Source organism: Ylistrum balloti, unplaced genomic scaffold, assembly GCF_031769215.1.
Source record: "Ylistrum balloti isolate Yb309-2 unplaced genomic scaffold, AGI_CSIRO_Ybal_v1 Utg369720, whole genome shotgun sequence".
NCBI lineage: Eukaryota > Metazoa > Mollusca > Bivalvia > Pectinida > Pectinidae > Ylistrum > Ylistrum balloti.
Window position 1 is genome coordinate 85,971 of NW_026781940.1, and position 12,732 is coordinate 98,702.

The 12,732-nt window shown below is 36.2% G+C and overlaps 1 protein-coding gene across 1 annotated transcript; it reads left to right on the forward strand.

Annotated features, from left to right (window-relative positions):
* The first annotated feature begins 990 nt into the window (after positions 1-990).
* Positions 991-12,495, forward strand: LOC132565380 (uncharacterized). Its single transcript, XM_060230016.1, has 7 exons — positions 991-1,134; positions 1,997-2,798; positions 3,205-3,279; positions 3,976-4,167; positions 4,861-5,001; positions 7,368-7,565; positions 10,445-12,495. The coding sequence occupies exons 2-7, from the start codon at positions 1,999-2,001 to the stop codon at positions 10,509-10,511; spliced, it is 1,473 nt and encodes a 490-aa protein (XP_060085999.1). The 5' UTR covers positions 991-1,134; positions 1,997-1,998; the 3' UTR covers positions 10,512-12,495.
* Positions 12,496-12,732: the final 237 nt, after the last annotated feature.

Consider the following 12,732-nt stretch of genomic DNA (forward strand, 5'->3'; position numbering starts at 1 on the left):
AGAGGCTCAGGATATTGGAAATTTAACAAGAGCCTACTAAACAATGAAGAATACAAGAATAGGATTATAGCCATTATAAAGACATGTAATACGAAAACAGAAAACAAAACAACAGAGGTACATACAGCGTGGGACATATGCAAAATACAGATTAAAAAAGAATCAATATCCTTTAGTAAAAAAATAGCCAAAAATACAAAAAATGAAATACAGAAGATTGAGACAACAATAAAAAGTCTATATCAGCAGTCACACAATGAAAACAGTAACAAAATAAATGAACTGGAAGCTAGTCTAGAAAATCTATATAATAAAAAGACATATGGTGTGCAAATCAGATCAAAAGTGAATTGGTTGGAAAAAGGTGAAAACAAACACTAAGTATTTTCTTACTATTGTAAAAGAAAAGACAAAGACAAAAATTAATAATAAAAATTCACAGTGAAGATTAAGTTATGCTGACCAAACCAAAAGACATTTTAAATAGACTAAGGCAGTTTTATGAAAATCTTTACAAGAAAAAGAACATAGACCCCGCATACATTTTGAACTTTATTGAGAATACAGAATTTGAAAAAAGGGTTAAAACAGCAAGAAAGTCTATCCTGTGACGGGGCTATAACTTCAGGTGAAGTTTAAGAGGCAATAAAAAATATGAAACTGAATAAATCATCTGCGCAATTTGGGGCTACCGTACAACCTCCTTAAGTCATATGTGGTGTTCATGGGCTTCCGTATCATTTTTTTGAAAACAAAAATTGTTTTTTTTATATTTTAGTTATCTAAAGTAGATTGGACCTTGTCCTTAACTTCGTTTTAATTAAAAAAAATATCTGGACAGTATTCTATAAAATATACAGTTTCATTTTTGAAAGTATTTACGACGTTGATAACTTTTACGACAATCACAAAGGACGCAGAAAGCCGTAAACAGGTCGCACTATATTTTTTAGCACGAAACAATGCCTGTTCGAGCGCTCCGTTCGTCTGAGAAAGCATTCTCCAAAGTACCCCGCGTGCTGTAAATGTTACCGTTGAAATGTCTTGTGTTCAAAGAGACACAAGCAATGAAATTGTATAGATACTTTTTTGTAGTGGTGTAAAATTAACGACATTTCGTTACGAGTTTCTGAGGTAAGGAACAAATACATGCGTCTTCGTTATTTCAGCGGCAGTGAGCTATTTGGACTGTTTTGTCATTATATGTGCTATAACTATTTGTAAACAATGCGTATTAGATGTTTGAAATTATCTGAACTTCTCTTCACAACAGGGTTTTCTTTCCTTGTTCACTATGTGAAATGTCTCAACTCTTGACAGTCTTCTTGGAGATAACAAGGTATACAACAACATAACCAACAGGCAAACGAACAAGCATCAAACAAGTCCGGTTTCATTTTACACAAAGATATAGAATATTTCTGAATGAGATTACTATGACGACCATAAAATTTCTTCATAATTTAACATTAATCTTCATCTTTTGAAACTCTGTATTATGAGTTTGGCTATCTGTTGAGGACGTCAAATTCATGTGCGAAAATTTTGATACTGGGAACAGTCTCTGGAATATGGAGTCAATTGTGACATGTCACCTTACTATCATCAGCTATTGGGAATTCCCCAATAGTTGAGCAGAGAGTGAGGTATACTTTGAACTCTAGGGCGCAAGGAGGGGAGCCTTGTTTTGGTTTTTTTTCAACTTGGGTTGTCGTTGTCTTCAATGACATTGTGAAAGAGGGAGTAGGGAGCATATTGACTCAAATTCAGCCCCTAACATTTTCCAGTTCTTTAATTTTTGTGATAAATGCATGTGATATAATAAGGATGGCATTCACCCAAGAGTCAACAATAATTATAAATCAGCTCAAGGTTTGATATATGAACAAACTTTTCTTAATATTCAAATACATATACAATTTTAGATGATCTATATACCTTTGCAAAGTCATGATTTTGATCTTAAGCATGTTATATTTTCTGTATTACATTACAGGTATGGTATACATCGATTTTTCTGAAGTAACCATGGTATCCCATCCAGACTTTGGTGTATTTTCCAACAATAATTATCTCGGAAACATGAATCACGTGGCAGTAGGGGCACAGCAACCTGTGACAGAAGTGTTTCAATATTATAATGGACAGACAAGCCTTCCCATTCCTGCCTCATCCACAGGACTTCAAGTTCCTGTTGAGTCTGGGGTCAGTTCGTTTTTTTCAAATCAACCATTACCCAACACTCAGGACCAGCAGTCTTTTCATCCTTCTCTTGTTAATCATTCATTCAAAAATGGCACACCTTCAAACATCCATGCTGTAAACTCAACTCCAGAAATGTCTTATCCGCAGGCCCCAACGGCAGGAATTATACCTCAACCCCAGGGGCCACTTATAGGGGCTGTGCCCCACCCCCAGGCCCTACCCACACAAACTTTGCCTGTAGGGGTTAATCAGTACCCTGGAGGATTTACTTTTAATGTTCCAACTCAAGCTAGTCCAATTACAGGTATTCCAAATCAGTCTTATCAATCTCGAGGCATCACACATTGTCATGCTCCAGGGTTAGGTGCTGCGTGGCAACATGCGGTACCTCCACAGATGCCTTGGGGGGATGGCATGAAAATTCCCTATGGAGTGACAACATTTACTGGTGATCCAGTACCCAGGCCTGGAATTGTGTCTTTAACTCAAAGTATGGCATCCTCTGGACAAACTGTTGATACAGGAACAAGAGGTATCAGAAGCTCCTTGATGTCAGTGAGAGAGACATCACCAAGACCTAAAATGCCTTCAGAGTGAGTTAAAGCCTTTGTTTTGAAAGTTCACAACAATTCTTAACCCTTTTTTTCTTGCACCAAAATTTTTACTTCATAGCTTTCTTGGATTTTGATATATACGTAATTGCTATGTACTAAGAAAGAATGTTCCCATTCAAATTTTTACACAAGAAGAGGGAGGTTGAATTTAAGATAAGGACAAAAAAATTGTTAGATTTATATAATACTTTAGTATAATCCTTAGAAGGCAAAAAGAATACCAGACAAATCTCTGTATAATGGTACAAGGTATATCCTGATATACAGTATTTTGTAGAAAGATCAGTTATGAAAATTCTGCAATTTGGGTGCCAATAATACCAACCTAGGTTTTTATGCCGAAAAATTCTTTATCTCTGGTTTGTCCTCTTTGGTTCCTTTCTAGGTCGCTGATGAATTTCTCATGTAGTGTGCCATCCAGGAAGCTTAAAAGACATGCCCAAGAAGACTCTGATTCAAAGTAAGTATTTCACATATGTATACATCATGGATTGTATTTATCAGACGATAAGCCTGTGTCTGGTAATGAGCCCAGCCAGAACTATCTCTTACCGTTCAGTAAAATTGTTAATAGCATTTGAAAACACAACTTCATGTGAGGATCAGAGATGTGTAGTTTTTCACTGCTAACCTTTTGGTAGGTTGCATTTCTCCGGAAATGGACTGGTCTGTGCTGTAGTGGTTTTGTCCTTGCACATGGCACTTTACCCTGTTTCACTGTATGGCATACAAAGGGCCTTTTCAATTTTGCATCGTTGCACTTGCTAAAATTAATTGATAATTAATTAACTGATAATTTCCTTATCAAGTAAGATAACAACACAGTGTGCGTTATGTATTATTTATTATGTTTATCATCATGAATACATTGGTGAATACAGATCCTGGGACAATACTGTGTTTTCCATAGCACTAGATTGTGGACAAATTGATGGTTGCTTTCCTCTAAAAAATTCTTGAAATATCTTAATCTTTGTAATATTTACACCCCAAATTCAAAATGTATTTCAACGTGAAGAAATCATATAAATTTCAGAGATTTTAATTGTATCTTTCCCAAGCAGACATGGTTCTGGTTAAGATGAGGCAAGCGAGGAAAAATGCAGCAATGTTCTGTCAATAAATAGAGTGAAGAGATAAAAAAGTTTGTTTACAGGTCATTGGGCTTAGATAAAAAAGTGTTTATTAGTGAGAAGAAGATGATGCAGAGCATGAAAGAATTATCCCTATATCCTTCCTGTCAACAATCCCCCACCACACAGTTCCCTCTAACCTGTTCAACATCAGTGACCCCGATGACCTCTGAGAGAGCAGAAGGCTTACAACAATTCAAGGAAATTGAAGAAAGGTGAACCAGCCATTTCTCTTAATTTATATGTCTACTTGTAGAAATAAAATCCATCCTTCCTTTGTCTTGACTGAAAATAAGCTCTTCTCTGTCTATACAAAATTTTGCAAAAATCTGAGCAAGGATTATTTTGTCTGGTGTCATCTAGTAATAAGTCCACTTCTACATTTAGACTCAGTTGTAAAATAGGGACTTTGAAGACGCTTCTTAAAAAACAAATGGAGAATTGGTGTTGTTAACTTTATTTATGTAAACACTTAACATTAAGACAGTTTCTGTTTGGAATGGTATTATTTATTTGTTCAGAAAAATTAAAAAAAACTTTAAAACCCAGGTACATTAATCTGATATCTGATAAATAGGTCACATTATTTTTCATTTTACATTTCTCATGTTCCTTGCAAGTTTAAAAAAAGCAAAACCTTTGTTTATTTTGCCAGTTCACTTCGATATGACAAAAAAATATGTAGACTCTTATAAGTTACAAAGAGTGTTCATTTACATATGAAATCTCCTATTTATTGACTTCATGATTATTTATGGAAGGATGAAAAAACAAAAACTTAAGATAAGAATGATCTGCCTCTAAACTAGATAAGCAACAGTGATATACAATTGTAGACTTCTAGCAAACTGATTAAATTTCATTCTGAAGTTTTTAGTTAATAAGATATGAGTTTGACTTTGTTACAGACTTGTACTTGATGACTCGGATGATGATGATTCTGAGCAGGAGCCATCAAAAGGACCTAAACTGGAGATGCTAGATAGTTTCTCACAAGGCATTCTCAAACCAACCTCCCTGTTGCCACAGAAACTTCTCGAAGAGATCACGTAAGCCAAATTTTTCAATTAAGAATGTTAAAACAAAGAAAATTAATGAGACATAACACTATTTTTTTTAGCTCACAGTTGAATCAAGTCCAAACTTGGCATTTACTGACTGGATCACATTTGCTGAACAGTCTCTTCAATGCTGTCATACATAATCATATGTTGAAACTATGCTGAATTTGCATGCAAAAGTCACATTCTCCCCTTCATCAGTCAGAAACTGAATAGCAACATCATTAGAAATTGTCACCCATCTATGGCCCTTGGTCTGTCTGTCTGTCTATGGCCCTTGGTCTGTCTGTGTATGGTCCTTGGTCTGTCTGTGTATGGTCCATTGTCTGTCTGTGTATGGTCCTTGGTATGTCTGTCTATGGCCCTTGGTCTGTCTGTGTATGGTCCATTGTCTGTCTGTCTATGGCCCTTGGTCTGTCTGTGTATGGTCCATTGTCTGTCTGTGTATGGTCCTTGGTATGTCTGTCTATGGCCCTTGGTCTGTCTGTCTGTCTGTGGTCCTTGGTCTGTCTGTCTATGGTCCATTGTCTGTCTATGGTCCTTGGTCTCTCTGTCTATGGTCCATTGTCTGTCTATGGCCCTTGGTCTGTCTGTCTATGGTCCTTGGTCTGTCTGTCTATGGTCCATTGTCTGTCTATGGTCCTTGGTCTGTCTGTCTATGGTCCATTGTCTGTCTGTGTATGGCCCTTGGTCTGTCTGTCTATGGTCCTATGGTCCATTGTCTGTCTGTCTATGGTCCTTGGTCTGTCTGTCTATGGCCCTTGGTCTGTCTGTCTATGGTCCTTGGTCTGTCTGTCTATGGCCCTTGGTCTGTCTGTCTATGGTCCTTGGTCTGTCTGTCTATGGTCAATTGTCTGTCTGTGTATGGTCCTTGGTCTGTCTGTCTATGGTCCATTGTCTGTCTTTCTACGGCCCTTGGTCTGTCTGTCTATGGCCCTTGGTCTGTCTGTCTATGGTCCTTGGTCTGTCTGTCTATGGCCCTTGGTCTGTCTGTCTATGGTCCATTGTCTGTCTGTCTATGGCCCTTGGTCTGTCTGTCTATGGTCCTTGGTCTGTCTATGACCCTTGGTTTGTCTGTCTATGGCCCTTGGTCTGTCTATGGTCCATTGTCTGTCTGTCTATGGCCCTTGGTCTGTCTGTCTTTGGTCCATTGTCTGTCTGTCTATGGCCCTTGGTCTGTCTGTCTATGGTCCTTGGTCTGTCTGTCCATGGTCCATTGTCTGTCTGTCTATGGTCCTTGGTCTGTCTGTCTATGGTCCATTGTCTGTCTATGGCCCTTGGTCTGTCTGTCTATGGCTCTTGGTCTGTCTATGGTCCTTGGTCTGTCTGCCTATGGCTCTTGGTCTGTCTGTCCATTTAAATTATTGATGTAAAAGTATGTGTAGTAAAGGAGTAAGTCTAACAACGCTCTGACATAATACAGATTTAAAGAAGAACTTGCTGTGTTGGACTTACTTTTTTACTACACATCCTTTTACATCAATAATTTAAAGGTTAGGGTTGTATTTTTCATTGTATCTTTTAGCAGCTATCATAATGGAAGTTAATGGGATATTAGTAAGGCTTAATATGATAAGATAACGGCATTAATGTATACTCACAGATTTTATATCAATTTTTTTCTTTGTATTAAGTAAAAGTTCAGAACTGTATAGTTTCCTATTTAAATAGTAGTATCTAATAGGAATTAGTAGATACTGTATATAAAGAAATCCCAAAATTTACCTTGTATATCAATAAATTGTTTTTAAGTTGTCCAATGTTCGTCTTTGCATTACGTAAAAAAGGACCTATCCCAAAAAAAGAAAAAAAAGAAAAATATCAATCAAAAAAAAAAAAGATGATAGGAGCATGTCAATGTACAAGAGTCCTACCTAGATAGAATGAAATCCTGTTAATAGTAAACAGGGTATGTTGATCAGCTGAAAGTTGTCTTACATGATAGATAACAACAGAGTTAGATCAGCTTATTTATTGTCGTATATTGTACATGATTGAACTTTACATTTTACATGTATGCATAGATAATAATAAAGTAATTCATTCAATTCATTTCAGGTGTTGACATAATATCCAGGTAAAATAAACTGAAAAGTTTACTGCAGAGATCAAAACATTTTCTTGTAATGATTTCATCATAGCCAATTCATTATATGCCAAAAAAAATCCACAAATTTCACAGGACCTTGAAATTAGACTGTGTAGGTGTTCATACAAAATAGGTTTTTATTATATCCAAGTTATATATTTATATATATGTGTGTGTGGATCAGACTGTAGTTGTTTGTACATCCTAATGAGGTATCAGTGCCTATTTGATAAAGCATATTAATAGTTTGGCAATTTTTATGTAGGAATCGACGAAGTATGGAAGTGGTTCTGTGGAAGCCACCAGGAGATTTCGCCAAAGGTTTAGCTCCAAAGTTAGAAGACCAGAACCAAATGAAATTATGTTGGAAAAATCAAAACAGGAATGATGACTCAAACCTAATGAGGTCAAATCATGAGTCAAATGCCAATCCCTCTGTTCCAAAAGCATTTAGCACACAAAGGTGAGTGTTTACTGGCGGGGTCCATCAACCGTCATCTGTACGGCATCTGGTGTCCGTCGTCCGTTGTCTGTCAACTTTCACTCTTCTATATATTGCAACTATTCATGAATGATTCAGTAGATTTTATTCAAATTTGTTCTGAAACATCCTTCGGCAAAGCTGAACCAATTTTTTAGGTCATCTGACCCGAAGGGTCCGATGACCTATAGTCATCATGCTTCGTCCGTCGTCGTCCGCCGTGCGCCGTCCGTAAACTTTTCATTCAAACAACTTCTTCTCAAATACTAGAAGGTCTAGGGGGCTAATACTTGGCACAGAGGATACTGGCATGGAGCTCTACCAAGTTTGTTCAAATGAATGACCTCGACCCACTTTCAAGGTCACAGGGGTCAAATATGTTAAAATCTTTAAACAACTTCTTCTCATTAACCAAAAGGCTCAGAGTGTAGATATTGGGCCTGTGACATGCTGGGATGAAGGACTACCAAGTTTGTTCAAATGAATGACCTTGACCCACTTTAAAGGTCACAGGGGTCAAATATGTTAAAATCTTTAAACAACTTCTTCTCAATAACCAAAAGGCTCAGATTGCTGATATTGTGCCTGTGGCATGCTGGGATGAAGGGCTATCAAGTTTGTTTAAATGAATGACCTTGAACAACTTTCAAGGTCACAGGGGTCAAATATGTCAAAATCTTTAAATAACTTCTTCTCAAATACTAGAAGGCCTAGGGGGCTAATACTTGGCCCATAGCATGCTGGCATGGAGCCCTACAAAGTTTGTTCAAATGAATGACCTTGGCCCACTTTCAAGGTCACAGGGGTCAAATATGTTAAAATATACAAAGGACTTCATCTCAATAAGCAAAAGTCTATGAGTGCCGATATTGGGTCTGTAGCATGCTGGGAGGAAAGGCTACCAAGTTTATTTAAATGAATGACCTTGAACAACTTTCAAGGTCGCAGGGGTCAAATATGTCAAAATCTTTAAATAACTTCTTCTCAAATACTAGAAGGCCTAGGGGGCTAATACTTGGCCCATAGCATGCTGGCATGGAGCCCTACAAAGTTTGTTCAAATGAATGACCTTGGCCCACTTTCAAGGTCACAGGGGTCAAATATGTTAAAATATACAAAGGACTTCATCTCAATAAGCAAAAGTCTATGAGTGCCGATATTGGGTCTGTAGCATGCTGGGAGGAAAGGCTACCAAGTTTATTCAAATGAATGACCTCAACCCACTTTCAAGGTCACAGGGGTCAAATATGTTAAAATATACAAACGACTTCTTCTCAACAATCAAAAGTCCATGAGTGCTGATATTGGGCCTGTAAGATGCTTGGAGGAGAGGCTACCAAGTTTGTTCAAATGAATGACCTCAACCCACTTTCTAGGTTTGGCTTGCTTTTTGTCAGATGACCGTTAAGGCCCATGGGCCTCTTGTTGTAAGTGGTGGGTCTGGCCTCCTCCGGGCCAGAGGAGCAGGGCCCAATAATGAAAACCAATTGATTTCTTTAACATCTATCTTGTTCTTCAGGAACTGCAGGATATTGTCCAAAATTGGTCTGAAGTACACTTTGGTGAAAGGAAATCAATTTTGTATAAATAGTGGGTCTCTGCCCCCAGGGTCCAGATGGGCATGGCCCAATAGGGAAAATCTAACAATTTCTTTAAAATCCTACTCCTTCTGTAGGAATGATTGGATTTTGCCTAAATTGGTCAGAAGCATCATTTGGGGAATTGAAAATCAATTTGTCAATAAATGATGGATCTCAGCCCATTAGGATGGAAGGGTTGGGACCCAATAGGAAAACGAAGCAAATTATTTTAAATCCTACTCCTTTAGTAGGGATAAGCTGAATTTTGTCCAAATTTGGTCAGAAGCATCTTCAGGCAGACGAAAATCAAATATGTATAAATGTTGGATCTCAGCCCTGTTGGAAGAGGTGGAACCCAAGAAGGAAAACGGAGCAAATCCTTTAAAAACTCCTCTTGTAAGAATGATCAGATTTTACCCAAATTTTGTTAGAAGTATCTTTGGGCAAAGGGAAATCAATTTTTAAATAAACAGATCTCAGCCCAATAGGGAAACAGAGCAAATTTTTTAAAATTCTTCTCCTTCAGTAGAAATGATCGGATTTTGTCCAAATTTGGTGTAAATCATGTTTAGGTGAAGAGGAATCAATTTTGTTTAAACAATGGGTCTCTTACTTGGAATCAAAAGAGAGAAAGTCATCATATCAGAATTTATCCATTGGTCTTGCCCCATCAAAGAGGCCAAGTGTTTGAGCTTTAATTTGGAAATATTTGAAATACATAACTTATAGGCTTGTATAACACTGCTAGGCTTTAAGATCCAGGTGAGCGATACAGACCCCTATGGGTCACTTGTTCCTTCATCAGATTCTTGCTACTAATGTGCCTAGTTTCAAAGTAGTATTCTTTGACAATGAGAAGTTTACTGATTATGGGAAACTTGAGACTTGTGAAACTTTCAGTTTACTGATTGCTTTATTCACCTCTTTCAATGGAGAAATTTACAGATTGTGTACTACTTCACTATCTTGATTAAGGACTATGAGTGGTTTCTGCCATTTTTGGCCCCTCCCAGATCCATTAGAATTGAAAAAAAAACAACAAATAATATGACTCTCAAATCATTGTACATTTCAAATTGAGGAAAAGATTGTCTAGAGCAAATATCACAATATTTGTGGAGAAACAAAAATTAAAACTATTCTATACTTTTAAACAATGACTGTTTTTTTTGTTTTTTGTTTTGTGTTTTAGATAAAATGATAAACTTTTACATACTTTAGAAATAAAATACTTAACCTGTACATGCTTTTATTCATATGTAAAACATTTCTTTTTCGTAGTGAAGAAGAATCGGTTACCATGGATACAGAGGTATTTGATGATTTGGATGACAACATGCAGTTATGACACAGAAACTGACCAATCAACTGGTTTGTATTGTTTAAAAAGTGTCTTGATTGGTCACCTTTACAATCTCATAAGTTGGTGACCAATCTCAGAAATTGGTGGTGTGCCAATCACAAAATTACAATGAGACTGATACGATTGGTCAAGACTTGAAAAGAATCTGATGATTGGTAAGTGTAATCAACCAATCACAAGCCAGTTTTGATCTGTGCAGAGTTGTTTGTGTAACATTAATGAACCATTTGCAGACCAGCTAGAAGCAGAAATAGCAGTTGTATTGGCTAAAGTGTGTTCTTTGGAGGTGGTCAAAGCTAAAAGAAAGGAGAGGGTTGAAGGTAGAAAGCTTGAGCAACCCACAAGTTTGACTAACCTAGGAAAGGAAGACAGACGGCCTAGAAAGTGATTGTTTCTCCCAGGAAACATTTCGTCAGCCAAAGATTGAGACATTTGATGTGTGTTTGTAGTTAGAAATGTTCAAAAGCTTTTGTATATAGATGCATACATTGAATGATTAATAAGAGAAGATAGAGTAAGGGAATGTTCATGGAATGTTATTGTTCAGTTAGAGGAGACCTTACAAGACTTGAAGTCTGAAAGAGAAGTGTTAATGTTTACATTCACAATAAATGGTCAGTACAAATGTATTTTAGAAATCATCAATACCATCCATGCCTGTTTTCATGAAACCATTCTCATGCTTAAATTTGAAATCTGTGCTCAACCTGATGATATTTAAACCAATAAAATGGTAATTTTAAAGAGAAACCAAAACTGAAAATAATATCTCACTTGAGGTCTTTCAGAAATTTCTTCAAGTCATTGAAAAAATGTTTAAGAATTGATTTAATGACATGTTGAGGTTCATAGAAAATTTGCCTCAACACTATTTTGAGGAGTATACCTCATTAACATCAACATAACATTATCCAATCCCTATTTTTATATTAAGTGTGATTTTGAATTTTTTCTTGCAAGTTCTTTGCAAAATGGGACTTGTGCAGGTCTATCAAGGAACTTGTCATAACATGCATGTGTATCTTCCCACTTCTACTTCATACTTTTTTTATTTTGATCAATTCTGAAACACAAAATTATTCCTGAAAAGGTATATGTTTTGAATAAATACCATCATTTTTACAAAATAAATAAAAAAAAAGAGGTCCCATGCTCATCAGAGTAACAGATAGTAACAAGAATTCCAATGAAAAAACAACTTAGTGGTGAGATGCATGTAAAGTTCACTTCATTTCTCCTATTGGTCTAAAGAATGGAAGGATCAGTTGTTAAACATTGAAATTGGTCCTGCTATACTTTATACAAATAGTTCATGGAGCAAGGGGAGATAACCCAAACTTTTAGGATGACATAATTTTTATGCAAACTGGAAAGTTCATTGATAAATATTCTCTAATTATCTTAGTGGGGATATTGAGTTCAGAAAGAAATGAAGATATTAGTTTATACATGTGAGAGTAATCACCAAAAATATAAAAAAAAATAAACATCACTAATATTACTAAAAATCAGATTTATCATCAAACCTGTCTGAGCACAAAATGTGCATTTGAGCATAAGTACAGTTTCATGAATATGGGTTCAGGATTTATTTATTTTGCACAGTTGCACAATTGACAAACTTAATTAGACAGTTTAAGTCAAATACACTAGTATTGAAAATTTGGAGGTAACTTTTCTTTATTTCAAACAGTCCTAATTATTAAATTATGATGTTTTGGAAAGCGGATTTGTTCTGGTTTAAATCTTTGAGGTTCCGATGAATTTCTAATAAGAATTAACAATAGGTTGAAACAAAGTACATGTGTGTGCATCACTGGTCTTATCAGGGGACTACTTTTTTTCAATACACAAGAGTAAAAAGGACTGAAAGAACAGGTTATGGGCATTTTGGGGCAGCTTTCCTCCTCCTGTTTAAAGGGATATTCAGCACAAATAAGCATTTCATTAGATGTTTTTTATATAAACAAGAATCTAATTTATGAGCTTATAGAAATTGCTCACCTCAATTCACCATGTGGATAAACATACTATATTTAATTTGTGGAAATTCTATGTTGATGTAACAGAGGTCAATTTTCATTTTAATGCTTTTGTGAGAATTCGAACCTGGGACCTCTGGCTTACTAGCTTAATGATCAACCAATTGAGCTAAAGAGAAATTTGCTCAGTCAAGTGTTTGTTAGTATTTTACCATGGTTACATA